This window comes from Schistocerca nitens, chromosome 2 (assembly GCF_023898315.1).
Source record: "Schistocerca nitens isolate TAMUIC-IGC-003100 chromosome 2, iqSchNite1.1, whole genome shotgun sequence".
NCBI classification, from domain to species: Eukaryota; Metazoa; Arthropoda; class Insecta; order Orthoptera; family Acrididae; genus Schistocerca; species Schistocerca nitens.
The window spans coordinates 1,103,487,840-1,103,514,052 of NC_064615.1; the positions used below are offsets into that span (position 1 = coordinate 1,103,487,840).

The following is a 26,213-nucleotide window of genomic DNA, read 5'->3' on the forward strand; positions in this document are numbered from 1 at the left end:
ATACACAAGAGTACATTTTTAAAGAATTGGGAATGTGGTTTTACTGGTTGCATCTAACAGATGAAAGAATAAAATACTAAAATGCACTAAATGAAGCACGCAAATAGGAATAGAGAGTCTAAAACAAAAGACAGACAGGAAGAGCAAAATGGCTAACCAGGTATAAATAGATGACAAATACCAGGATGCAGAAGCATGCATGACTGTCTATATGAAAACTGAAGAAATCTTTAAGGAACAAGAAGCAACCATATGAAAATCAAGAGCTGCAGATGGCAAGTCAGTGCTTAGGAAAGAAGGGAACACACAGGAATATATAGAGGGGATATATAGAGGGGATATATAGAGGGTCTATATATATATATATAATATATAGAGGGTCTATATAAGGTGAGAGAACCACAGGAAAGAGAGGAGGAACTAAGTACAGATGAGCTGGGCTATATGATACTGTAAGAAGCATTTGACACAGACTGAAAGATCGCAGTCAGAACAAAACACCTGGAATGGATGACTTTCCCTAAAAAAATATTGAGATCATTGGGAGAACACACCATGATAAACCAATGCCAGATGGTAGACAAGACAAATGCAACAATTGAAATACAGAGAGTTAGAAAGGTAAAGAATGTAACAATTCCAACTACAAAGAAGACTACAGGTGTGAATATTACCAAGCCATCAGTTTAATAAAGCACGGTTACCAAATACTAACATGAATTATATAGAGAATAATGGTAAGTGACATAGATGTCAAGCTCATAGATTATTATTTTGGGTGCCAGAGAAATGTAGTCACATGTGAAGTAATAGTGATCATATGGCACACCTTAGAAGACAGACTGAAGTAAGCCAAACCCATATTTATCGAATTTGTAGATTTAGATTAAGTTTTAGGTAATTTGAATGGAATACACTCTTTAGAATTCTGATGGTAGAGAGGATAAAACACAGAAGACAAAAGGTTATCTAGAACTTGCACAGAAATCAAACTGTAGTAATAAGATTCGAAGGACATGAAAAGGAGGTAATGGTTGAGAAGAAAGTGAGACAGGATTGTGGGCTATCCTCAATCTTATCTAGTCTGTATACTGAGGAACTAGTACAGGAAACCAAGGAGAAATTTTGGAAGAAATTTAAAGTGACACTGTAATTATCTCAAGTTGTCAAATGACTTGGAATATCAGACAAACAGAAGGAAATGAGTACAGAAAGGAGATTATAAGACGAATGTTAGCAAAAGTAACATAACGATAATGGAATGTAGCTGAACAATATCAGGCATTGTTGAGGCAATTGTGTAAGAAAACGAGACAAAGTAGCACACAAGCTTTGCTGTTTAGGCATCAAAATAAATGGTAACTGTTGAAGTAGAGAGCATTTAAAAGGCATATTACTAATAGCAAGGAAAATGCTTCTGAAAGGGAAAAAAGAAAACACTGCTAACTTTAGATGTAATTTTAGGTACTAACAAGTCTTTTCCAATGATTTTTGTCTGGCATATAGTCTTGTACAAAAGAGAAAGGTGGACAATAAGCACACCAGTTCAGAAAAGAAGAGAATAAAAGCTTTTATATATTGTGGTGCTACAGATGAATGGTGATGATTATAACTAATGAAGAGGTATTAACTGAATTAGAGAGAGAGAGAGGAAATTTATGGCACAACTTGCCAAAATGAAATGAGCATTTGCTAGGACAACCCCGAGGTATCAAGGATTTGTTTATTTGGTCATGGAAAGTACGGGAGGTAAAAATCTTTTAGGGAGATCGCGGCTCAGCTACATTAAACGACATTGAAAATGCTGAGATAAGGAGGCTTGCACAGGATAGGCAAGTGTTGTGAGCTGCACCGAACCAGTCTTTGTACTGCAGACCGCAATAACAATATGGAAAGATACATTAAATGTGTGTGTCACTGTTACCGTACTTCTAACAATAGTATTTGATGTTTCAGTGTGGTCTGCTTGATAATGGCCTCTCCGTAACTCTGAATTTGTAACAAGGAAAGCAGAAATATTCTGATTCGTTATCATTTAGATTGACTGTAACCTCATCTCTTTTTTTTCCCACCGAAGATATATTTAACCAAAATTAAGTTTCATTTCCTGAACATATTTACTTCAGTACAATAATTTCATTGCATTAACCTCATATTGCCCCCTTCAATGGCAGGATAAAAATTTATCTTTACAATCCAAAAGGCTACAGGATTCCTTGCAAGTTTTTCATGGAATCATACAATTAGACTTTATTACAAACACCTGTTTCATCTCATTGCATAAACAAAACTTTATTCTTATGCCGGTCAGAATATTTTGTTTTAACTGTTTTAAGAATCTTGCCATATAAGGCCTATGGAGATAAAATTTCTGTAGTTGACAGGCACAATGTAGCCTTACAGAGGTGTGTGTGTGTGTGTGTGTGTGTGTGTGTGTGTGTGTGTGTGTGTGTGCGCGTGCGTACGCGCGCGCGCATGCATGTCCGTACACATGCGTGTTGGAAAGGGGGCAGGGTGTCTGTCTTAGTCAGCTCAGGAGAAAGACAACGTTCTTTCAAAAGCTTGGGAACATTTACAGCCTGGTTTACCTAGATATTGACTGCTCAATCCCCTATCTATCTCATGAGTGGCTACCTTTACAACTCCCAATACTTGTATTCCAACATATTTCTTTCACAAAGTGAGTTAGAAAAACCACACTTATTTCTCAAAATACTAGATTTGAAACTGGAAACACTCAAATATAAATTCAATACTTTGACCCATGTCATCTCATATAACAGGTACTGTAGAGGACAGCTTTTTGTGGAAAGTGAGTAAGTTGCTTGGCAATTACTACATAGATAGTGTGGCAGTATTTGTCACTGCAGAATTATTTATGTAAACACCACAAACATAAAAAAAATTAAGGAGGAAAATCACTGACAGTTATGGTCATGAAATATTTTCACACAATAAAAAAGTGTAATGGGGGATGCAAAACACAGAAACCGAGCACGAGTATCAAATTTTATATCTGAATGGCTTCTTAAATAAGCCATGAGGAGAAATGTGCTGTCCTTGACAGCTTTCCTTGTCCGTATGAATTATTCTCATTTTAATAAATTCCTATAGTTCTTACTACTTAAATTTATTTTCTTTATCAAAATTGGCAACTCGCAACCTTTGAATTACTTTATTCTGCATTTACGTATCGTAAAGACATACATGATTACACCTAGATACAGACATTTGTAAATATGTGATGGTGTTACAGGTACACAAAAGTAGTAAACTACTATTGGTATCACTGAAATCCAAATCTTCAGAGAAACAAACTTTTAGGGTAATTTAAATGAATTTACATATATATGTTGCAGAAAATGGTTCTGACACATCATTTTTAAGTGCATATATGCTTGAATGGGTTATGATGGTTTGTCTACTGGAAAATCCTACAGCACTATCAGTTGGTGTGCCATGCCAAGGTTACAATTCTGAATGCGGCCAACAACTTTAAATCAGTTTCGGATATCTATGTGCACTGTCATCAAGTTGCAGAATACAAAGCTTTAGAGACTAGACCTTGATGAAACACAGTGACTGTCTTGCATTTTTTATTACATATTTCAGTCCCAGGTCACTCAAATGGTTCATTACATATTCTGACTTATCCACAGATCATCATCAAATCATACTTAAAACAGTATAGATGACACCAACATGCATAGACAAACCACGAGTAGCTACTTACTGTCATGTCACTGTTAACATGACAATGCTACTTTTCAGGCTCTTTTTTACTAATTTCAATGTATATTCACTGCTGGCCAAAAAAACATTCATGATCAAATACAGATCTGTATTTATATTTTTTATACATAAAAAGTTACATAAAAAATAAAAACCTCTGCTTTTATGTGAAAGTTCAGTTAACAGCAATATAATAAATTTTCATGCGCATATTATACTGCGTCACACTCACAACCGTGCAATAGGAAATGGATCTCTAGCCCAAGAATCCACAGACAACAACAAACACTAATGTGGTCAGTGAGCACACTACAGAGAGCTATCATTGAGGAATCACATTACACCAATTCAATGCTCCCCTTCACTTTATGCTACAGGATTCTAAAACTAACTGTTTACAAAGCAAAGTGGTTTTAAATGAAATGACTCAGAACATTTCTTTTTGTAAAGAGTATCTGAGATTTCCGCATAAGTCGAAGTCTCTGAGTGGTAGTAAACAACTCAAACAAGAGTGTTACACACCTCACAAAAGTTTCAGAACTAAGAATATTGTATCTTGTCTGAAACGAAGACAGTTAGTGCAGATAACAGGATGTCTTCATAAAGCTGGAAGAGTAAAACAACAAAATCATTTATGATTAATGTGCAGTGCTGGGCTTCCTGATATTTGGTTTGTGGGGTGCTCAACTGCGCAGTTATTAGCACCCGGACAAAGTTCCAATTTTTACACAGTCCTCTTTTTTTATCTCTCCACAATTCAATCTAGTGACTGTATCACAAATGATGATGATGATGATCTTCCTGCTATGAATGTTCTGATTATGATGACAATGGCAGTCACACTTAAAAACAACCCTTGAGGGACTACATTATCTTCCTCAGAACAGTTCACATAGGATATATGTCAATTTGAGAAAAAGAAACACCAGAAGAAGGCAATAAACGTGTAAGAATACAAGGCACATACATATAGGTGTCTGTAAAATCACCACTCTTTCAACTATCTGAATTTAATTTCTCCACAAATCATCACAGGTTTCTTTGCTAGAGTATTGAGAAACAAAAAATAAATAGGGATCAGAAATGGTCTATTTACGAAAGCCTGCTGTATAGCCACAACACAAAAGTGTTTCCTATTAACAGCAATCTGTTAAAACATTTACAAAGCATGACTTTTGAACTTACACAAAAATCATGTATGTTATTAACAATGAGTGTTCTATTGTCTTTAGCATACAACACAGATTTTATTGTCTACACAGAAAAAGCAGCCATTAGAAACATTGATCCTGGTGTCAGTCAAGGATGCCCCTTTTGTATCAGCGCGGAAGATACACTGAATCTACAATATGTTTGGTACAGTTTGTAGAGTTTTATAGTGTGTCAAGAATTGAATTCTGATCTCACTAGGGAAGTATACAAAGCAGAGGCACAGGTCGAGCAGGTATATGACACATTTCTCAAAGATATATCATACTGTTAACTCACAAGATAAATCTCCATTCATTTTTACAATTTTCAATATTGTCAACTTCTTAAGAGCAATGCTGAGGAACTAGAAACACGAGTTCTCTTCCAATAACAGCGGTAACATTCACGATTAATAAATATTACAATTTGGAAGTGGTGGTGAAATGGTTACTCATTTATAGTTTCAACATACGTGCATATAGCCCGTGTACAAATGGTTGTCTAAAAATCACAAAGATGTGGAGTTACTCAGTCATAACCAGGTATTCCCCAGTTCATTTGGAAGTTTTCAATTGTGCAGCTCGGTAACTACATTATGTTCCATTTTTAAGTTATTTTATAGAATTCATAATTGTGAGAGACAAATGCCTTATCACACACAGTCAAAGTAATGTCCAGAATTTACAACAACAGAGGAGTGTTTTCCACATCATAATCCAGCCATTACTTCCTGAGCTTCAACGTGTCTAACCATTTAGCATATGAAATTTAAACTGTAAATGTGGAAAGTATTAACTCTGATTTACATACAATTTCTTTGTTGCAAGTATTTTGGAAATAAAGGTAGGAACAGAGTGTAAGATAGCACTTGTGGAGGGTAACTATTGCAAATATTCATCTTGATGGACATAGCACTTGTTGCTGCCTACTGACAAACAGAAAGTAGCAAGAAGTTTACAACTGATGTACTTCTAAACCTGTAGTGAGTGAGAGAGAGAGAGAGAGAGAGAGAGAGAGAGAGAGAGAGAGAGAGAGAGAGAGTGTGTGTGTGTGTGTGTGTGTGTGTGTATCCTTACCGCTTCCCAGACCATTACCATTTATGAATTAGTAACACATATTACAGTGAAAAATATATGACTTACTTTGCACCAAGTAATGTGCCCAGATGAGGGGCAAGACCTGGACTCTCACAGAGTAGGCGCAACGACACAATTGCATTGTTTTTCCGTTCTATGGGATCCACGACATACGAGTTGCTAGGACTTGCACCAGAAGTTGAACCTAATATAAACAACCACAACAGTTACAATATAGCATTTAACTGACAGCTGTGTAGAAGTGTATACAAAAAATACTTGCCACTTGCAGATGGTTTATTATTTGCAGAGTTTGATCCACCGAGCCCCATCAAGCTGTCTTCATCACCTGACGCAGGATCAAATGTTTCAGGAGGCCAGCTAAGGGTTGGAATAGGTTCATCTGAAATATGTTGATGTGCACTGCTGTCAACAGCCACTTCGCGTTCTGCAACAATAACTATAATTAATCCAGTAATTAATGTTTCAATTTGGGACTTTGCTGAGGTTGGAGGGAGGGAGGGAGAGATAGAATGTATTTGCACAACGTATTTAGTCATTAAGTGAGCCACAGGAGCTGGGAAAAATTCACAAACGAAGGTAAGTACTTATAATTAGGACCAGAACACTACGTGCAGATTTTATACCCTGATTTGCAAGTTCCTGAGACAATTCTTTCTTTTGAAAACAATACTATGTGAATATCTCTGTAAGCATAGTTTAACAATATTACATCTGCGAAAACAATGTGCTGCACTCTGAGTATGAAAAACCTAATCCAGAAGTAGAACTGAAAGGACAATCTTTAACAACATATGTAAGTTTCCCATTTCCTGCTCCCATAATACGGGATACTGTGTTACAATAAACTTACAGCGTAATTCCGGAAGGTTGTACACCTCTTGCAGATATGTTCTCAAATAAGGCACACTTTAACTTCCCACCCTGCACATACACTTCTAAGCTCAGTTGACAGAGTAATGTACATTTCACACTGAAGAGATGTTATGCAGAAAAACTGTTTCATAACAATTTATTTCTATGACTAATCTTTTTTGTTTGCATATTCCTACAGCAGCTTATGTTCATAAAGATAAGTATCATTTACAGACACTTCTAACCAAAACCATGACACACCTCCTTCAACTTCAATGACTAGAAAATGACATTAAGAATTAACTGTCAACATCTAAAAGGCAATGGCAAATCTTACTTGATACTTTAACAACAAAAAATAATTTTTGAGGATCAGTTCAAGCAAGGCTACAGTAATTTAAAATTCATGCACCTAAAATTTGACGTTTTCTTTGTTATACATCAGCAACGAAACAAAATGTTGTTGCTGCACTCCTGCACAATTATGTAACCTGCTGTTGCATGTTAAACAATTTCCTGAGCCTGTTCACAAACAAGATCTTCACTATGAAATAGTTATCATGGAATAATGCAAAATTATTCACGAGTGGGTACTGAACTAAGACAACAAAACAGGACCCCACCGACATGTTGCATTGCAATACATCTTTCACTGCCACTCACCAGACCTCACAGCTGCTGTAGCTCTTCTCATCATCTCACGCAGGCTCACAGATCGTGAACCTAAGGCATTGGTGATCACGTTGATAGACTCTAGCCCCGAACTGTTGCTGTTACTGCCCTCTGAGGAGCAGAAAACATATTTGATATAGATGGAGGGAATCCATGAAACTTTATTACGAAACATTTCTACAATATACATGAAAGATCATTGCTATTTTGCCCATAAGTCTTTGGGAGCCAAGACAGAATAATATAAAAATGTGTGAATGCAGAAAAAGTTTTTCAAATTCATGCATAACAAGTAATCTTTTAAAAGCTATAATGAAACAAACATTAGAATCTATAAACAGTGCTCAGACCTATGTTCTACGGAAATCTGTACAAATGTCAGTAGTAAGGAACAGAGTGCATGAAACAGATTGGCACAGAGAATGAAACCACTTGTTAGTTCTTTTAAATTTTTTATACTTCTGTCTCATAAAATCAATATTACACATCTTGCATCCTGATAAATGATCTACCTCCCTCCTCCCATGAAATTGGACGTTTTTTGTAACAAACTATGAAGAATTGTGATGTCTGCAGGGTAGAACCTACAAGATGTTTACCAAAATATAGAATCTACTGTCCCGGTCTTTGATCTCCAATGACAACAAGAATGAATCTTGTATTGGGTTTGAGATTGTAATTTAGTAGGCGTATTTTAATGTTCAATGCACATTTTTAACTTACACTTTTGTTCCTATTCTAATCTCTGTATTTACAATGGGGTGTAATTATTTGTTTATTGTTACAACATTAGTGATGAATGAAAGAACTGATAATTTTAATATGATTTTATTACAATTTGACTTTCAAAACTGATTAGATTCAATTTTCATTACTGCAAGTTTTTTTTAATACAAAATGACAAAAAACAACTTCCCATTATGGGCCATAGCCGCTCTACAATATTTTTCTTTATTTCTTTCCTTAGCCTTCCTTCACATGAAATAACATTTTTTTTCTTGTTTCTTAACTCCTTTAAATAAAATTTCGAGTTATCTCATTTTTAATATTTTGACTGAAATTTAAAATCCTGAATAAACTCAGGCAACTTAAGAAAAAACAATTATATCCACTCCAGTGCTGATAGTTACTAGAAAGCATCTGGTACTACATTTGTAGCTTGGCTGCTGTGTTTTGATTGAGGCAGTTGCCTTTAGGTATCATCTCTACTGTGTGCTGCCTCGAATACTTGACGACAAAACACACACTTTCAGACTCTCTTATATTGTTGATTAAGCAATGCTTTCAAAAAAAAAAAAAAAAAAAAAAGAATTACTATACTGATCTTGAGCCTGACATTCAATTTAGCAACTCAAAAACTGAACAAGAGTGTGATGTTACTTCACTATAGACTGAAAGTGACTACAGTTTGACAGTTGAGTGACAAGTGCTTGCCAGTGGTACAAGAGAAATATATCAACTGTGCTCCAGCCAGCTCCTCCAAGTCTTGTGTTCACAGGTATCTACTGACGACGATCATCATCAATTTCCGGGGCCTCTGTCACACTTAAACGTGGGGTCGGCCTTGTTACTATGGATTTGACGATGTTAGTATGAGAGGGTGGGCAGATGCCCTTCCTGTCGCCACCCCAAACCAACCAGGACAAAATTAGTGTACCCCAGCGGTCTGCGTCTAGTGTAGGGCATGAAATAGTGCGAACATTTTGCTAATGTCTGCGACTCGTGTAACTTTGGTGGACATGGGGACGAGTCTGGTATTCATTCACCTAGTGGGATGTGGAAAACCACCTGAAAACCACATCCAAGATGGCTGGCTCACTGGCCCTCATCGTGAATCCGTCGGGCGGATTCGATCCAGGGCCAGCATCCCTACTTGAGTCTTGGAAACAGTGCATTAGCGCCCTCGGATAACCTAGCGGGTACAGGAATCTACTGATCCTTTGTGAAATACATAGTTAGATTTCAAAGCTACACAGAAACTAAAAATAATTACTTTCAAGTTTCAGGATATTTTAGTCAACAGTCCAGTGCGAAAGTAAACGCATGAGTTTATTACTGATGATGTCTACATGTAGTGTCATTCATTATACAATGTTATTCATTAATGAAAGATTATTATTTTTTGGAATATAATTTGAAAAAATCCTTAAGGGGTTAAAGAAAAAATGTTTAACATGCAAATTAACAATACTTTCCCCTGTCAACTACACAATACCTTCTGATAATGTGCACAAAATAGAACAGAACAAGATTGCAAATTCAATCTTTAAAAACAGAATGGATGTCATTCACACAGTGCAACATTGCACTAAGAAACAGGAAAATTTTTGGCTCTTTTTCACTTATTTAATGAATATGAAACAGTCACCAAAGAGAACAACTAAGGAACGTCTAGCTTCAGACAATTCAGTTCTAAATGGTGCTGTCACATTAAGCATAAAACCATGCCACCTGCACATATTTTCTTGGTCACATCCAGAGATGGTAGAGAACACATCATGTAATAGAGAACTTTTCTTATAGATGAAGTGTGACTGATGCAAAACTTCTGTGAAAAATGGCAGCAGCTACCCATCTGTGACACATCGCCCCCCCCCCCCCCCCCCACACACACACACACTTCTATTGTCAATGTTATGAATCCATGGTTGTAATACAGGCTTTAAAAAAGACTACATCTATTACAAAGTCGTCATTTTTTTTTCCGTCTTTCCCTCAGTTACTTTAAATTCGTGGAGGTATGTACCATCTATGCAACTAAATGAAGGCAGTTTGTTTATTGCCATTGGCATTTTGCTTCTTTTATCTGGGAAGCATCATCCTTGGCCTGAAATACATGTTTCCTTTTACACCTACAATCAACGTATTATGTGGTAGATATAGCATGCTGCTATATTTTATTTTGTTGTGTTTTTCTCATGTTTTTTAGATTAGAATCAACTTTTGTAGCCCAAGTTCCATAATGTGAATTTATTGTTCGGTGTTACTTATGATTTCCAGCACTGTTATGGAACTTGTGCAACAAAAGTTGATTCTAAGCTAAAAAACAAGAGAAAAACATGACAAAATAATTATACGCACCACATAATACATTTATTGTATGTATAAAAGAAAACATGTATTTTTCACCACAATGGGACACTCCACCACTTGAGTTGCCAAATGTGTGAAAATCTGAATGAAACTCTGCCAAGCTGTTGGATTGGTCATCAAACAGCCAGCAACTGCACTTCTCAGCTGGCCTCCTGTCACTGGATCAGCTGCCCTGTGACTTGTTCCTGAGGAGTTTCATTACGAACAACGTTTATGCACCAACGCTATCACAGCACCTAGAAGAGTTGGAAAACCAGATCCGTACCGCCACTAAACATCAGTGATGATGTACACGTTTACCCAAGTATGGGACGAACTAGAAGTGTGTCTCAAGTTCCATTGTTGTATGCCTTACAGTTTAATAAATGTGTGTTTGAAATACATATATTCTTTTTCAAGAACCCATATCTCTCTTGTAATATGCCATTTTCCAAGTAATATGTTTTGTTTTGAACACATGCAATTTTCGTGATAATTTGGAAAGCAAAATACCAATGATCTCCCTTCCTTCTTAAGCTTCCCCAACATATCCCTCTGCCCTTCTTGATGAAGGAACTATTAATTCAGAAATCAAATTATTGTGTCCCTTTTACTTTCACAAATGTCTTGTTAGCAGTATTACACATTTTGCCTCTTGACGGTGAGTACAGATTAAACAACGGAAACTCCAAGTAGGATTATCAACAATATATGAAGACAGATTGCTACTTACCATAAAGAAGACATGTCAAGTTGCAGACACGCACAATTAAAAAGACACTCACTTATACGTTTCAGCCACAGCCTTCATCAGTAAAAGACGTACACTACACGCTCACACGCACACACACGCACGCATGCAGGTGTGTGTGTGTGTGTGTGTGTGTGTGTGTGTGTGTGTGTGTGTGTGTGTGTCAGGCCGGTATTACACTATCAAATTTCTTTGTCAAAGATTTGATCAAAGATGTGATCAAATATTCCGTCAAATATATTTGACAAAGATCTTTGACGCAGCGCTAGAAGGGGTATTACACTGTCATCAAATTTTTCGTCAAAGTTCAAGATGGCTGACAACTTGTTATTAACCGCAGCAGTTGCACTTACCGCAATTACATTGTGTGCACATGTGGAAAAGATGTGGGGGAAAAAAAGGAACCATACATACAAGGTTGTCAGTCTTTAATTCCTGGGATTACAACTTGATAATAAATTCAGTTGGGAGGAGCACACCACAGAACTGCAGAAGCGCCTTAACAAATTTGTATTTGCAATTCGAGTGTTAGCAGACATAGGCAACATAAAAATGAAAAAGCTTGCGTACTTTGCCTACTTTTATTCCATAATGTCGTATGGTATAATATTTTGGGGTAAATCGTAAAGTCTAACAAAAGTTTTCAGAGTCCAAAAGTGTGTAATACGTATTATTTGTGGAGTAAATTCACGGACGCCCTGCAGAAACCTCTTCAAAGAACAGGGTATACTAACTACTGCCTCTCAGTATATTTACTCCTTAATGAAATTTGTCCTAAATAATATATGTCTTTTTCCAACAAACAACTCAGTTCATACATACAATACCAGGAACAAAAATGATCTGCACAAGGACTTAAAAGCACTTACTTTAGTTCAAAAAGGGGTCAATTACTCAGGAACACTCATCTTCAATAATTTGCCAGCAAACGTAAAAAAATTAGTTACAAATGAAGATCAGTTTAAAAGAAGCCTGAAAGACTTACTAGTGGCCAACTCCTTCTACTCCATTGACGAAATTTTTAATAGAAACAAATGATGTATTTATTCATACTATGAGTATTGTTATTTCAGCTTAAAAAAAATTGACATCTTCCACATCCATGAGGATCTCCTCAGCACGGATCTATGGAACGAAAAACTAATCTAATCTGGGTGAAGCCGTGGGTTTTACGACGACACGATAAAAGCATTCAACAAAACTTGTTACGTGAGCTTACAGTGAACGACGTCAATTCGTACATTAATTACTTAAGAATGGATGAGCATACATATCTGTATGTGCTCAGTGAAGTGTATCCTCATATCACAAAGCACAATATTCACTCAAGAACTGCTACATCTTCAGGAGACAGGCTCACTGTAACACTCCGATTCCTTGCTACAAGAGAGGGTTATGTTAGGTTAGGTTAGGTTAGGTTAGGTTACGTCAGGTCTCCAATATTCAGGGTGCCTCACGTTGTAAAGCGCCTCATCAGCTTCATACATCTCTATTAATTTTGTAGTTGTCGGCACACACCAATTGTATTTACTGGCAATGTTTATAAAAACACTACAGATGACAGAATCCTGTAGCGATGCTAGCGCTCCATGTGGTAACATGTCACATTGCAGTGAACAGAAGACAAGCAATTTCTTTGATCAAATCTACAGCGAGGCCCTAGATTTGATCAAATATTGGACGACATTTGACAAAGTCCCTATTACACTATCAAATATCTTTGACAAAGATATTGGACAAAGATATTGGACAAAGATATTTGATAGTGTAATATCGGCCTCACTGACGAAGGATGTGGCCAAAAGCTATATGTGAGTATCTTAATTGTGCCTGTCTGCAACTTGACTTGTCCTTTTTTTGTGGTAAGTAGCAATCTGTCTTATCCTACATTAGTTTTTTCAACAAAATTTTTCTTTGATGTAAACCACAATTGCCCATATTTGGCAACTACACAATGGTTATGGACCAATCCCTTATCAAAATACCTCTGGTTTAACTGTTAGACCATCATCGTAAAATGAGGTCACTGTAGAGCAAGTACTACTTTCTCATTGAACCTCCACACAATGTACCATGTTGTTTTTGACGGTACACAACAGTCTACATACCGTGGAGCAAAAGCATAAAATTAAACTGAAGAATGAGCATAAAGTGCCCCATCTCGGCTGAAGTGGGTAGCACCCTCCTTGCCACCTCTGCACTGCATGTTTGTTGACACAGAAGAGGTAACAAACGACAAGAAACAGTTTCAACAATACTGTACATAATGACCATTTATAGGCTGAATTAACAGGATGAAGCCTGTGGGGACAGAGGTGGAGTGGGGGACGAAAACAGATTGAAAACTCATTGTGGTTTAATGAAACTATGAATTAATTCACCAATTCTTACCTTGTTCTCCATCCTTGTTCGATGTTGGTGCACACATTGTAACACAAGCATGCAGAATGTTCCTGTTGCCATCACAACGTTCATTTAATATAGCATCTGAAAAGGTAAAAATCATTTATATGTATATTTATTTGCACAAAAATTATATATACATTCCACACAAATTGGATACTATATTAAACTTCCACAAAGTTTGTAGATGCTGTGTTGCTGAGCTACTTACCAATTGTCCGTGAGTCGAGTGATGAGAGAACAGAACGAACACCTTCCAGGTCGCAGCGTAGCAGCCTAGGTAAAAGCAACTGCGGTTCTACAGCCAACGCTAGCACAGCAACCTGGCTACGCAACGAGCCTCCGAGAGCTACAGTCCCAGCACCGATGCATCGAACAGGGGGCAGATCTAGCCATTGAGGATCACGGATGCTGTCAGCACAGTCTCGTGCCAGAGGGTACAGAGTACTGTTCCCGTCACGTAAGATCACCACATTTTCACTACCCTGTTTTTAAAATACAGACTTTGAAAGGATCTCAATGTGAAGAAATTTTACACTGCTCTCAACACAAATCCTTAATGAAACACATTATCAACAACTTGGCTCGACAAATAGTATTAAACTTTAAAAATGAACCACGACAACAGTTTTAACAAAGTGTTCTGGTTGACTACAAACGATGACTACGATAATAGACGACAATTCACTGTTATACAGCTAACTGGAGAGTTTATTACGAGTCACAGTTCATTCATAATTTTCTTCTCCTTCATTTATAAATAACTTACCTGTAAATCTCCAAAAACCAACATCACATTACACTACTTACAAAGAGAGGTCCCCTTGCAGCTGGATCAACTTTTCTGAAACGACCCATATGGTGCTGTAGTTTTAGGTCCCAAGTATCACACCCTGCAGCCATTCATCAAAGTGTGCACTCGTTTGCAAGTAATCAACAAAAAAGAATTTTGCCTGATTCTCTAGACACTTAAATATAAATGTGTTATGTAGAGTAGCGATGTAGCACAATCGTTAAGATACTTTCCTGATGTGCAAAAGATTGTGGGTTAGAATCTCGTTGGGTGCTTTTAAATTTTATATTTTTAAATCTTTATTGGTATGACTTTGATTATTACTTTTATTCACTTAATTGGTTTAAATGTATTTTTTTCTTTCTGATCCTTTACCATGTCATTTTCATCATTGTATGAACTTTTTCATTTGCTCTCATATTTTTCCTGTTTTTCCTCTTTTTTTGGAATCTTTGTCAATGTGATTTTAATTATTAATTAAGACATTTTATGGATGGAAATTGTAAAACAAATATTTGAAACATAAATTTTTATGACCAAAATGAAGGGGTAAAGGATTAGAAATAAAAAAATTACATTTAAACAAATTAACTGAATAAAATAATAATAAGTCATATCAATAATGATTTACACACAAATAATTTCAAAGTACTGAGGAGATTCGGAAGTACTGAAGAGATTCTGATGCAAACCTTCTGCATGTCAGGAATGTATCTTAACGACTACGCTACACCATAACTCTGAGAAATACTATTACAAGCATTTCAGCTTCTAGAGAGCACAGGTTTCCAGACAGTGATAGTGGTACACAAGGCCATTTCAAATGGTACATGTACAATTACATTACACACATACTTATATAAGTAAAATTATTCTGTCTTGTTACTTTATTTGTAAAGTAAAATGACACTAAGAAAACTGACTGATTATAAAAGTGTCTGTATAATTTAAAGAAAATGGATTTAGTGCATGTGCATGTTTTGGACTGTACACAGAAGACAGAAGTTCTGATTGCATCTTTCTCATTCCACCCTTCACTAGTTGTCACAGCCTTAGCCAGGAATGATTCATCTTGTTTTAAAGATAGTGCTATTTTGATCGAGTCTTATTGGTGGGCATTCGAAACATAGGGTGCATGGCTAAAGTATGACCCAGGGGTACCCGTTATTAGCGTTTCTTCCTGTTCCATTCATGTATGGAGCAAGGGAAGAATGATTATTTAAATGCCTCTCTGTGTGCAGTAATTAGTCTAATGTTATCCGCATGATCCCTATGTGAGTCATACATAGGGGATTGTAGTATATTCCTAGAGTAATCATTTAAAGCCAGCTCGTGAAACTTCATTAGCTGACTTTCTCGGGATAGTTTACATCAATCTTCAACAGTCTTCCAGTTCAGTTCCTTCAGTATCTGTGACACTCCCCACAGATTAAAAAAATCTGACCATTCGTGCTGCTCTTCTCCATCTACATTAAATACCCCCCGTTAGTCCTATTTGGTATGGGTCCCATACACTTGAGAAGTATGCTAGGATCGTTGCACGAGTAATTTGTAAGCAATCTACTTTGTAGACTGACTGCACTTCCCCAGTATTCTACCATTAAACTGAAGTCTGCCAATAAACTGAAGTCTACCACTTGCTTTACCCGCAACTGAGACAATGTGATCATTCCATTTCACATCCCTACAAAGTGTTACCTCTAGGTTTTTATACGAGTTGGTCAATTCCAAAAGTGACTCTTTGATATTAAAGGAAAAGACAGATTGCTATGTACCGTAAAGAAGACACATCAAGTTGCAGACAGGCACAATTACAAGACACTCACATAAAGCTTTCGGCCACAGCCTTCATCAGTAAATGACACACACACACACACACACACACACAAACAAACAAAATCAAGCACACCTTACACACACATGACCACTATCTCCAGCCACTTCTGTCAAACTGCAACACGAATACGCTGAATGGGCCTTTCCAAACAGACACTATCCCCCAGGCAGAGTTCACAAACAGATTTCCCATACAATATCCCCACAAACTCCCGATTCTCACCCCCCCCCCCCCCCCCACAAGAACCAGCCACAAAGGAGTGACCCCTTCATCACCTAATACCACTCACAACTGTAACAACTGAACTACATCCTTTGTCAGGGGTTTTGTTATCTATAATCATCTGAAATGAGTGACACCCTACCCCAGATCCTTCCACCCCTCCTAAAGTGGTGTTTCGTCACCCACCCAATCTCCACAACATCCTAATCACTATGTTTAAGAGGATGGATGGTCACCACCAAACTGTGGCCAAGAGCAAAGTGGACCACTCTGTGCCACAATATGCAGCTGTACATAACATACTTGATTTCAACAGCTGCTTTACAACGCAGGCCATCTGACCCTCCCATCCACCAATAGCTTTCCTGAACTGATTAGACGGGAGTTATCCTTACACCATATCCTCCAATCTCAAAATCATCCCAGCCCCAACCTACTATTAGCTTACTCTCCTCACACACTCCACCAAATTGTTTCCACTACCTGTCCTGTCACCTCTCAATTTATCTCCCCTCATCCTCATTGTGCACTGCTTTCTGCTCGTGAATCCACCGGTCTTTTCCCTCCTCTGTTCCTCTCCTTTCCGCTCCCCATTATGCCCCCTCCTCTCTCCCCCATACAGCCTCCCAACACTGTGCCTATCAGCCCTGTCCTACAGGCTAATGTCTCTGCATGATCCTTCAGGCAATGCTGATTCCTCTTCCCCCACCTGTACCCTGCTATCCCTCCCCCCTTCCCCAGCCCACACTGCTCTCATACCCTGCTATCCCTCTCCCCTTCCCCAGCCCACACTGCTCTCAAACCCTGCTATCCCTCACCCTTTCCCCCCACCCACAATACTCCCGTTCAATGTGTTTCTGTTGTTGTCTGGCCAATGGCCACAGGAAGTAGCCGTGTGTGTGTGTGTGTGTGTGTGTGTGTGTGTGTGTGTGTGTGTGTGTGTGTGCGTACTTGTGTGAATGTGTGTGGGTGTGTGAGTTTCTCTTTTCTGAAGAAGGCTTTAGCCAAAAGCTACAATGGAACAATCTTTTCATCGTGCCTGTCTGCCAATTCTGTCATCTTTGCGGTGAGTAGCAATCTGTCCTCTTTACAATATAGTTTAGAGAAAGAGTTTTTATTAACAAACTACTTTAGTCAAATGCTACAGCAGAAAACATTTTCAATATGACTGACCTTTATTAGTTAAAAGTAGGTATTCCTTTGCAAAAAATGTGTTGCTGTCTGTGCAGATGGGGCCAAGGTAATGTATTGTCACAGGGTTGGCAACAAAAGTGAATGAAAGTTGAACCTGACGTTGAAGCACACACTGTGTAACACACCGACAAGCACTTGCTTCTAAGGATATGTATGATACTCTTCATATTGTTTTGACAAACCTGTGAAAGTTACACACTTCACTTCACCAAGATAAAGGCTCTAAACTTGCAGCCATTCATGCTGTTGTGTGAAAATCTGGGAAGTAAATTTAAAAGTTTACTTCTTCATACTGTGTCGTTTGCCCACACATGTCAAAATTCGCCATGCGGCTTATCGGCCGTTGGTAGCCAATTTCCACTGGTGGGAATGGGCAGCTACTTGGGCATGAGACCAGAGCCACGCCGGCCGAGTGGGAGAAACAGAATGGTGGGCAGGTGACTGGGTCTTTGAAGGCATGGTGAAGAAAACAAATGCTGTCAATGTGGAGAAGGGGAACTGCACTGAAAACTACTAACCAACGCTGTGGGACGCTGTGGTGGACTTTGGAGCTGCACTGGTTATATACAGGCCTGAGTGAACCAGAGTATGCAAGACGGATGATTAGTCTTGTTTACAGACATGTGGGCAACATGGAGTGTTTGGTACAGTGAGAAATAAGGTACTGTGCATCGTGTCTTGCAGAACGCAAGAGTGGTGGCACCATGGCAGTATTTCTATTTTAATATTTCTAAGTCCGAATAGCCTGCTGGTGGTACTTATCAGATAGAGTCTCCAACTGGTAATGTGTGACAGATGTGCTGGCTTGGGTTTGACTGTTTGTAACTGAACTAGTCTGTGACACAAGGGCAAGCCCTTGGATCCAAGAAAAACCAAGTAACTTGTTGGTTCACTAATTTGTAAATTGCATTTTTAGGGGATACTGTCAATGCACTGGTGTGTAAGAATTGTCTATTGCAAACATCACAGGTGTTTCATTGTGGGGGTTGCTGTTATTGTATGATATTTATGCATGTTTTATCTTTTGATAAAGCCTTAGTTAAAAGTGTTACTTTGGTCAGGGAAAATTAAGTTTAAACTAATTGGTTTTTTTAAGAGAAATGTTAAGATCCAATTTAACATGTTACCTTTTGGACAAGAAAGATATTAAGATTAAGTAAAATTTCCAGCTTTGATAAGAGAAAGCTCTAGATGTGATGGGATTTGTGTTTCCTTGCTTCACTAGCAGTAATATTTTATAATGTTTTAACTTCATCTTTTTACTTTTAAAAGAACTGAGAAATTTTAAAGAAAAAGTATTTCCTTATCATAATTAAATTCTGAGTATCACTCTCCCTGATAAGTAAATTCTGGGTATCACCTTCACCTGATGTACTGTGTGTATTTTGCCTTGTAAATTTTGTTTAAAAGAATCACTGTACTATGAATGTATTCCTTGTGAATAAATGCACAGAGTAAGGTCCAACATGCGTGCGTGTGTGTGTGTGTGTGTGTGTGTGTGTGTGTGTGTGTGGGCGCGCGTGCGTGTGCGCGCTCACAATACTGATTTTTTTATGCCATTTAATTGTTGTCAAAAGTGAGGTCAGATGGCTCTCTCATAGCACGATTTGAAACCAAATATTTGAACTGAGGGCCAAGGATTTTCTATTTATCACTGACAAAAACAATGACATGAATTTTTTGTCGACGATCGGTGTTATAAAGATTGGTTTATTTAGTTGATGTCTTTAATAAGCTTCACATTTTCAATACGGGTCTACAAGGATGTGTCAGAACAACTGTCTTAGCAGGTTACAAAAATATTGTCTTTTCAAAGAAAGTTGATTGCTTTTAGTTCACAAGTATTGAGCAATAACTTTTTGGCATTACTTACTCTTACATGATTTTTGGAAGACAGTGAACTAACTCCCATGGAAGATTTAGTTTGAGACTTTATTATACATTTAGAGGGCCTTCAAAAAAGTTTTGAAAAGGATTTCAACACTCTTCTAACCGAAGCATGTAGATGTTTTTTCATTAGAAAACTAATTACTGATTTTGAGGTCTGATTTACCACCAACGCTCGATTTGATTGCGATTTCTTGACTCTTATTTACTACTTTCCATCTTCAGTTTATTACTCTCTTGGACAACTCGTTTACATTATTTGTGATGTGAAAGTTTAATAAATATTTAAAATGTCATTCCTCTCATACACAATGAATATTTGTTTCAGAACTGGCGCAATTTAATTTCACATTACTTGCTGCAAATCTGTACATGCGACCATAAACGACTTTGAAAAAAAAAAAAGTGCTACCATGAAACCTTATTACTTGTGTGTGTAACACACACAGTAGTTGATAGGCAAGATGGAAAAACTGTGTGTGTTGCCAGCACTGAGCAAGATGGCAAAAATTATTCCCTCCATACCATCGGTTGCTCACCCCTGCTGTAGTCAGTCATCACTCAACCTTCCGGAGTGGTATGTTTAAATTTCTAGAAATGTCAAGTGGGACACAGTGACAAGAAGTCTGGGAACTCTTGCTCTATAGTATAACATGAAATTCTTTTTCATCGAATGTTTGCGAACAAGAGTACACTTTGATGAATGGCTCCACAATGTCATACCTGGTGCCATAACCTACACCACCTTATAAATAAGTTTTGAAAAGGCGATTCCACTCCTGTGGATTTCTCCGGAAGTAGATAAGAGAGGAAAGAGAGAATGAGATTGTGGAAGACAAGGTATTATCTAATGAGAAACTGATGTTAAAAATAATGACCAGAGGTACCATTAATGGTAAAAAAGGCACAGAAATTTGAGAGATACAGTTAGACATACTGTTTGTGTGTTATTTTATATGCACTTAAAGGAAAATTCACCAACTGCAGCCCACGTCTACATATCTGAAGCACTGTAGCACCCCTGGCTCACAGAGTCGAGAGTCTGAGAATCTGGCAATCTGGCCCCTCTCATTCGAACAATGTTCACACTGATCCTCATGTTCTGGCATGTTGGTGTCGTCCACTGGATGTGACTGTCGTACTCTTCTTTGTCATGCTCTGCAGACGCTGCTGATGTAACACACTGTCTTCCAGCCCTTTGTTGGCATCAGGAATTGAGAATCCTGATACATTCTGAGGGTATAACACATTAATTACGTAGTGCTGATGTTAAATGAAAATTGTTTTGCACCTAAGTCCTATATGATACGTCTGTTCAGACCACTGCATGTTTCTCTGTTACATACAAACTATGGTCTGTTAAACTATGGTCTGTTAAACTGTTGTCTGTATCTGCATCAGCTGTTAGCCTTCGATTGAGATACTATCATTACATGTTCAGGTGATCCTGGTTCACCACAAATGCAACTGTCATTGTTCACCTTTTATTTTATTTTACAGCCACGCATGATTAGCCGAGCGGTCTAACGCGCTGCAGTCATGGACTGTGCAGCTAATCCCGGCGGAGGTTCGAGTCCTTCCTCAGGCATGGGTGTGTGTGTTTGTCCTTAGGATAATTTAGGTTAAGTAGTGTGTAAGCTTAGGGATTGATGACCTTAGCAGTTAAGTCCCAAAAGATTTCACACACATCTGAACACATTTTATTTTACACATCTAGTTATGCAAGACAAACCTCTAGAGGAGCAAATCTCCATGGTCATAAAACGGGTCAATAAATGAAAAATTAACATCAGAAAGTTAGTAATAAATAAAATTTACACAGATCCTATGCAGATACCAGGCTGCTAAATATATAAGTTAGCGTAATCAACAATATAACACAGATGTTTGCCTAAATTTTTTTCATGAATTCAATGACACAACAGGAGCAAGTTGTCAGTAAATTCCTTGGTGTGGACTTGAAACTGCGAGAATTACTGCTAAGATTTTTTAATTCCGGTTGTAGCTTATTGAAAATCAATTCAACACAATCAATATAACTTTCTGATATTGAATCTATAGAGATATGGTCCATGTCCCATCAGGAAGTAGATCATGCCCTTCAAAGAAATTTGATGACAATGCATGTTCTGCAACATCTGATAGAATACCACACACTCCTCCTCCCTCGTACTGGTAGTGTCCCAGATTGTCATTCATCAGTCATCTACATTTTAAGCTGCTCCTTGTGAGTGTTAGTTTAGTATTTACTGCCCTATCTTTCCAAAATTGGCCTTTCAGAGCCAATATTCGGCATACCTTCTTCTGATCTGTAGGTCGATTGGATATATTATAAGTAACGCTGAGAGTCCTCCTACTGATTTTGTCTGGTAGGCATGAGAGATACTTTTAAGGTTGTCGTGCTACGTTCTTCAGAAGATTTGGAGAGATTTCTTGCTGAATTTAGATTGCTCACACATGTGCACCAAAAGTTAGCTACGGCGCATCATGATAAAGTTCACTGGGATTCAGTGGTAAACTAATATTTTTTGTTGCAATACAGCTACTTTGCATACAAGCTCAGAAAGAAAATTTCCACATACTTCAAAAATGTGAACATTTGATCCATACCTTCAGCCAAATATACACCGCAGATAAAAAAATTAGTACGTCTGGAAATAAGACATCTAGGGATAGTAGATGTACTTATAACAGTTCAACATTGTCCGCCAACAGATGGCATATTGGCATATCTACAAGAGAACCTCTTCATAGGAAATGTTCACAGCGAGAAGACTCACCATGGTGGAAACCTGTGAAGCATGCAGGCAACCACGCTCTCACGCTTCCTACAGCTAACAGAGCAAGTCTGAAAGGTATCAAATTGTGGCCTTCTGAGTGGCGGGATGGTCCTTTCAGAGAATCATATACAAGTTGGACGTCCTGCATCAGTCATGCAATGATGCAGGTATCAGTGATCACGTGAACATTCTCACATACATTGACAAGATTCTGGACATCCACACACGTATTGTATGGGCAGCAGTACCAGATTGTACAGCTAACACAATATACATAAGAGGGCTTGTAGGCACAGGCATATCAACACAAACTGTTGCGAACCGCTTATTAGCAGTGGAACTACAGCCACACACACCTCTAGTTCGTCTTCCACTCACACCACAGCATCGACATGCATGGCTTGATTGGCACCATCGCAGGATCACTTGAAGATAGAATGGCACACTGCGGTCTTCAGCGATGAAAGCAGATTCTGCCTGTACACAAAATCATGGTGACTTGTGTGTATGGCGTAGACCTGGTGAGAACTATCTTGCAGAGTGCATTTGCCCAAGACACACTGCCCCACCCCAAACCTTATGGTGGTGTTTCTGGATGGGATGCTAACCAGCACTTGGTATGTGCAGAATGTTATTAGATCCACTCTTTTGCCATACTTGCAACACAAAAGTGATGTGTTATTCCACAAGGATATTGCTCACCCATAAACTGTCTGTGAAACTCAACATACTCTTCAAGACATGGCCAGCAGGATCTTCGGACTTGTCTCCAATCGAGCACATGTGGGATATGTTGGAACGAGGAGTGACCCATGTGACTCTTCGACCAGCAACATTTGCAGAACTATATGAACAGATTGAGCAGATGTGGTATAATGTATCCCAGGACAGTATTCGCCATCTGTATGATCAACTGGATGCCCAGCGCCTGCATTTCGACCTGTGGAGGCTACACCATGAACTACTATGGGTCTTTCAGCATTGGTTGACAACTGGTACCTCAGAAATGCTTGTGCTATTAATGTGTAAATGTAATCATTTCATGTACTCCATACGCACTGTTGCAACAATAAATCTTAAGTGAACTGGAAACCGCTAAAAGGGTGTACTAATTTATTTTCCCTCGGCAGTCTATTCACGAAAACCGATACGGATAAGATCCAGATATATTCCCAAATATCCGTTTATCACTTTTCTACTCATCAGAACAACATATATTCTTACACAATTTTTAATTTCCATGCTGCCTACATTTATTATATTGCAGAATTATACAATAAAAAAGGAGAAATTAGAGATGAAGTTTTCAATTCAAATAAAATGTCAAATCAAAACACCTTCAGCCGTCCAAATTTCCAGTTTTATTTTATTTTTACTACCAGTTTCAGCATTACATTACACTGTCTTCAGGCCCCTGACTGACACAAATGAGGAATGCCACCTCTTGTACAATCAAAATAGGGGTCAGCATACAGTCACTGGTATCTGCCGACTTCTTTTTGAGTATCACTTGCAAGTGACACTACTGACACGGATGTAATTAATATTCAATGCTTTGTTAAAAAGAAGTCTACGAATACCACTGACTGTATGTTAGCCCCCAATTTCGATTGTACAAGAGGTGGGATTTTTCCTACATGTCGGTCGAGAGCCTGAAGATGGTGTGCTGTGATGCTGAAACTGGAAGCAAAAGTAAAATAAAACTGTAAATTTAGATGCCTGAAGGTGTTTTTAATTTGACATTTAATACTGAACAGCCAAAGTCCTGCAAATATCCTGGATAAAGATGGACTTACAGAGTTTTCAATTCATCTTTGAGTTTTGCTACTTGAGCACACAGTGATACCTCTCTACAGACATGAATTCAATTAATATTCGTTGCTGACATCCCCTTTGAATAGTAAGTTAAAAACGAGGAATGTCTTCCATTATGTGTGTTAACCCTACAACCAAAATTACGAGAACCAAAAAGGCACACAATAAAAGCAAAACAAAACTCCCACCAAATGCAAGCACAGAGGAAACATCAGACAACAAGTATTGTTATGAAATTGCTTCCACAGCTACCATTCGAGAGGAACAGCTGATAAAACACTATTGAAATATTGTTCACATTATCATTCAGACTAACCTTTAGATTGCTATTATTTAGTTACCCTAAATTTAGCTATTTCTTCTTAGCATGACAAGTCAGTCATATAAAGAATTGCACATCACTAGCAGTTCTTGAAGATACAATATTGGACATTTTCCTTTAGAATAGTTTTGTAATAGACTATTCAGTACTTCTAATACCAAGCCAACAGATTCTCAAGAACACTTGCAGATTCAAACAACTGCTGTGAAAAACTCTGCATTACATTCTAGTCATAAAAGATACAGGGAACTTCTCTCATCACACAAACCAAAGACATACATATATATTCACCTCTCCTGCACTGATAAGGCTTATATTTTGAGGATCCAAGCCCAAGAAGGAGTTCGTATCTGATGGAAAAGGGCTCTCTTGTTCAGCTCGTCCAGTGCTAAGGTTGTAAATGACATAGCTGAGTTTGGAATTATTTTTGACGACAGCGTGTATTCCTGCAAATAAATATGACATGTAAATTAGAATTTTATCATTTATTAAATGTAGGAATGTGTTCAGCGACTCAGTCTGTCGATAAAATTGAGATTCCTACCAATTCCATCAACAGTCAATGTTAGTATCTGGCCACCCTCAGCAACGTTCACACGCCTAGGGAAGCGCTGGAAGCAATCGGGGGCGCGAGATGTCGCTCCGGACTTAATAACCTAAAATTATAAGATCACTGACTAACTTCTCATTTTTATTATTAATTAAATCAGATGACAACTTGCACAAAAAGCTCAAGAAGTCTGAATCTATCAGTACTACACTAGTGCGAAATAATAATAATTCTTCAATTAGCTTTTTAGAAAATTACATAATAAATACTGAATAATTAATAATAAACTTACTTGAAGTTCATCTTTCCTCATAAGACGACAATCTTGAAGAAGATTGATTGTGTCATCACTAGACAATTCTTTGGTTTCTTTGGTGTCCTTATTACTTGGGAATCTCACTGCTACATGGGCTCCATCAACTTTCAGCACTCTACCTGTTCAAAACAAGAGGACCAGAGCATTACAGCACTGCTGAGAAGAAATATGGTGTTCCTTTCTATTATTTAACATAAAAACCAATTGTAATAAAATTTAAATGACGAGAGAGGGGTTACTGTTGGAATATCAAGAATCAGCAATTCAGATATTACAATTACATTTCAAAAGCTTGCCCTACTGTCCACTAGACCCAGCCAAAGTTACATGGTTACTACCTATCAGTCAAGAAAGTTTGATACATGGAAAAACACCGAACACTTTAGTGCAAATAAAAACTCAACAAGCGTGTGGAACAAAAGTCCCATTAAACAAAAAGTATTGGTGAACTGGTAACTGTGTTTTATGATATTGGAAACCTTTGTTGTGGAAAAGGTTGGGACATCCGATAATGATTCATTACAAGTACCCTACAATTATTTACCAAAGGGCTCTGAAATGTGTCTGTGATTGTACAGTGCAGCAGTTAATTTCACATGGAAAATTTTGTCTACAAAATTTTCAAATTAACTCTTCATATAGTTGATAAAAAATACACAATACATAACAGCCCTCCAAGATATCACTAACTAGTTTGCTTGACTCATGTTGTAGAGCCTAACCC

General features: G+C 37.8%; 1 protein-coding gene across 1 annotated transcript in view; it reads right to left on the reverse strand.

Annotated features, from left to right (window-relative positions):
- LOC126237499 (E3 ubiquitin-protein ligase UBR5) overlaps window positions 1–26,213 on the reverse strand; it is a 370,559-nt gene that overhangs the window by 253,687 nt on the left and 90,659 nt on the right. Inside the window, exons 11-18 of the mRNA XM_049947657.1 lie at window positions 25,466–25,608; window positions 25,168–25,279; window positions 24,915–25,069; window positions 13,985–14,258; window positions 13,762–13,857; window positions 7,539–7,658; window positions 6,283–6,447; window positions 6,066–6,204 (exon numbers count right to left, since the gene is read on the reverse strand). Of these exons, the coding sequence (XP_049803614.1) occupies window positions 6,066–6,204; window positions 6,283–6,447; window positions 7,539–7,658; window positions 13,762–13,857; window positions 13,985–14,258; window positions 24,915–25,069; window positions 25,168–25,279; window positions 25,466–25,608 (1,204 nt within the window). The remainder of the gene's footprint in view (window positions 1–6,065; window positions 6,205–6,282; window positions 6,448–7,538; window positions 7,659–13,761; window positions 13,858–13,984; window positions 14,259–24,914; window positions 25,070–25,167; window positions 25,280–25,465; window positions 25,609–26,213) is intronic.